The sequence below is a fragment of the Pelobates fuscus genome, chromosome 5 (assembly GCF_036172605.1).
Source record: "Pelobates fuscus isolate aPelFus1 chromosome 5, aPelFus1.pri, whole genome shotgun sequence".
In the NCBI taxonomy this organism is placed as follows: Eukaryota; Metazoa; Chordata; class Amphibia; order Anura; family Pelobatidae; genus Pelobates; species Pelobates fuscus.
The window spans coordinates 285,428,306-285,432,209 of NC_086321.1; the positions used below are offsets into that span (position 1 = coordinate 285,428,306).

A 3,904-nucleotide genomic window follows, 5' to 3' on the forward strand; every position below is an offset into this window, starting at 1 on the left:
GTTTCAATTTACAACTTGAAATTATCCAAAAAACGTTAACTGGAGTGTTTCTGCATTTGTGTAATTTATAGCGCTTTAATTTACAGTCATAGATTCCTTTTTAATAACCCAAATTGCTATTTCTTAAACTATTTGTAAACAATACAGTGATCAATGCATTTTATTTTATTTTTTTAGAGTAGGTACAATTTTTTTAAACCATAACGGCAACTCTATGAACTCAACAAAATGTATATATACCTATTTAAGCTACAAGATGAGATTAGTCAGGCTACAGTATAAAAAAATAAAATAAAAAAAATAGTGGAAATTGCACAATAAGCAAAATAAATGCCAATCTATAACAAAACATTTTTCCCCACTGAGAAAAGAGGGCAATTCAAGGACAAAAATTGCCACAATAATTAAAACTCAAATTATTGAAAGACTCAGAACCGCGTGCCAAGACACCTTCACAGTTTTAGGTGGCGCTGTTCGTGTTACCTACAAGAGTCTGTTGTCAGTTATCGTGCTTTTTAATAAACAAACAACGGGAACCAGATCTAAGGGCATTGCACCCATAATCCCAATTGCAAATTTTGAACAGGGTCTATTCTAACACGAGTACCCTCAATTAAGTAGAAAAGTGTCTATATATGTACACACACACACACACACATAATATTCTATACATATTTGCGTCTCTGTATTTAATTTCCACCCAGTTAAGCCATGTGATTTCTGAGATTCACCTTGACATCTGCGGTTTTCAGAAAACAAGGAAGATCAATAGCATCTAGTCGGTTAGCATCTTCAAAAATCGTATTTTTCCCCCATAAAGGAATGGAAACTAGAGAATGCTAAAATCTAATGGCCTGCTTGGTCCTTTAACTATATCTGCCCATTGGTCCCACTCTTTGGTGATACAAACTATTCCAAATCAGGTGGATCTTGAGACAGTGTTGTACGATTTGGCATTAGTTCATGAAAGTGCTTTAAGGATATTTGATTACTGATGAAGTGATTCAAGAAAACACAACGTTTATAGTCAATTACTGTGATTACACGAACCAATAAATCAGGGAGCAGACATTCAAAAATCACGTCCAGGGCTATTTGCTAAATGTGAGTTACAAGGTAATTTCAAATTGAATTTTAGGTCCAAATAGCGAAAAAAAATATTCACGTAAACTTTATTTCCATTCAGATACTTTTGGCCTAAAAGTTGAAATTTACTTTGAATTACCAACAATTCACACATGACTAAAAAATTTAAATAAAAAAGTAATTCATGCACCACTGACATTTTACAACTAAATCTCTGATGGCAATAACTCACCGTAAGATTATGTGTGGCAAAAGCTCTATGTATGTTCATAAATTAAACTGTACAGCCTGCTGGGAGTAAGCAGGGGTTCTGCAGTCATTAACAGAAACAAAACAAAAAAATGCTTTACTAATAATGCAGGAATCCTTTGTTCAAAGAATGAGATATTCTGTTTTCCAGGGATCAACAGAAAATTCTGCACCCATTTAAAGAAATAACATCCATGATAAATTACCATAGGTTCCTGGATAGTAAAAAGAAAACTTTAATGAAAACGTTGGGCTTCCTGCATTGTTTTCCAACAAAATATTATAAAAATTGTGGATTCACATAATTTGGTCATAATCGTAAGCATGTTTTACAAAAATTAAAATAATGCTGAAACTGTTCCTGAGCAGAACATGGAGAAACAGCGATTTTATTCATGCCTAAACATATTCACAAAAAGGCATATGTACGCTAGAAAGATGGCTATTCTTTGAGAATTCAAACTCAAAAGGCACGACTACACCCAACAAGTGATATCAGCTCACAATATTCTTTAGAAACTTCCTGTACACTCACTCATATATATTACAGAAATCTGGGATTTTCTCTTAAATTAAAGCAAAATGAATTTATTATGATGTCTACCAACATATTTGATATGGAAGACTAATTCTGGAATGTAAGAAAAAGGTGCATGTTATACATACATATGTATGTGTGCAAGAATGTAAGAAGGTGCCATTTATGGATCCAAATTTAAGTGGTAACGAATTTTGGTTAACAGAATGAACATATAAATATGGCTCCTTAGGCAACCCCTTAAAGGTAACCACTTTGTTTAATGTTGAAGAAAAATAGGGAAATAAAAGAAAGCAAAAAACAAAAAAACAAACAAAAAAAACAAACAGGGAATACGGTGATTATATCAACCAAATGGTAAGGAAAAATAAAATAAAATATATAAACAAAAATAAATGGAACAATAAATGTACAAACTTAGAACATGTTCCAGAACGGCTAGTTGAAACAGTTACTAAGGTAGACAGAGCTTCTCACTCTTATTCAGATAAGCTAGATTGCGGCAGAGCTGGTGGTTTAAGGTTGTGTATCTGTGAAGACGATGGTTACTCATATACAGGCACAGTCCAGTTTGTGGAGCACAGAACTCCAATAAGACAGCATCCCTCACAGAAGGACACATCGGAAGAAACTGCTCTTCTTCTGCTGGTCTGGGGTGATTTTGACACCCTGACTACTCCCTTGAGGGTTATTCCCTTCCTGAAAAGAAGAACATGATAAATTGTGGGTGACGTTCTACAGTTCATCTACAAGTAGCAAAATCACAACTGTTTCTCTCCCCCCCCCCCCCATTACCAGTGATTTAGAGACACTAAAATAGTTTATTGAAATAGCAGCAATAATTAAAGCAGTCTGTGTATTTACCTCTTACTATAAATTCCAAAATGTACACAAAATTCCAAAAGATAAATCATTGCAGAAAGAAAATACAAATGTGGCATTTGACAGGCTTTAACCCCTTAAGGACCGGACTGTTTTTGCGGCGATGTACATTTGCGACCAGGCATCTTTTTTACACTTTTGTGGTGTTTGTGTTTAGCTGTACTTTTCCGCTCTCTAATTTACTGTTCCCATACAAATTATATATTGTTTTTTTTCAGGACAAAAGGGGCTTTCTTTACATACCATTATTTATATAATCTCATGTAATTTAATTTTTTAAAAATGAAAAAATGATAAAATTGAAAAAAAATACATGTTTTTTGACTTTTATGTGAAAAATCTTTTACTCATCTACAAAAGCGAATGAAAAAAACTGCTAAATAGATTCAAAATGTTGTCCTGAGTTTAAAAATACCCAGTGTTTACATGCTTTTTGCTATTTTTTTGCATGTTATAGGGCTATAAGTACAAGTAGGATATTGCGGTTTCAAAACATACATTTTTAACCCCTTAACACCGCAGCCAAATGTACAAGTTGTGAACAGAACAAAACGTAAACAAAACCTGGCATTTGCGCTATGTCTGTCCAACCGTAATTCACCTCTTTCATATTAAATGCATCCCCCCTTATTATATATCATTTTATTCAGGGGAAACAGGGCTTTCATTTAACATCAAATATTTAGGTATTGAATATAATTTAATATAAAAAAATATATAAAAAAAATGGGAGAAAAAAAGAATTTTTAAAAATTTTTTAGTTCTATGTGACATTTTAACTGTGGATGTCAAAATACTGTTTGCTTTTACTGCAATACAATACACATATTTGTATTCAGCGCTGTCTCACGTGTAAAACAGTACCCCCTATGTACAGGTTTTATGGTGTTTTGGGAAGTTACAGGGTCAAATATAGCGTGTTACATTTGAAATTGAAATTCGTCAGATTGGTTACGTTGCCTTTGAGACTGTATAGTAGCCCAGGAATTAAATTTACAACCATAATGGCATACCATTTGCAATAGTAGACAACCCAAGGTATTGCAAATGGGGTATGTCCAGTCTTTTTTAGTAGCCATTTGGTCACAAACACTGGCCAAAGTTAGCGTTAGTATTAGTTTGTGTGTGAAAAATGCAAAAAACGCCAAT

At 33.4% G+C, this 3,904-nt stretch overlaps 1 protein-coding gene across 1 annotated transcript in view; it reads right to left on the minus strand.

Moving 5' to 3' along the window:
* Window positions 1-521: 521 nt before the first annotated feature.
* Window positions 522-3,904, minus strand: part of RAB8A (RAB8A, member RAS oncogene family) — a 65,674-nt gene continuing 62,291 nt past the window's right edge. The window contains exon 7 of the mRNA XM_063456559.1: window positions 522-2,572. Within this exon, the coding sequence (XP_063312629.1) occupies window positions 2,480-2,572 (93 nt within the window). The 3' untranslated portion in view covers window positions 522-2,479. The remainder of the gene's footprint in view (window positions 2,573-3,904) is intronic.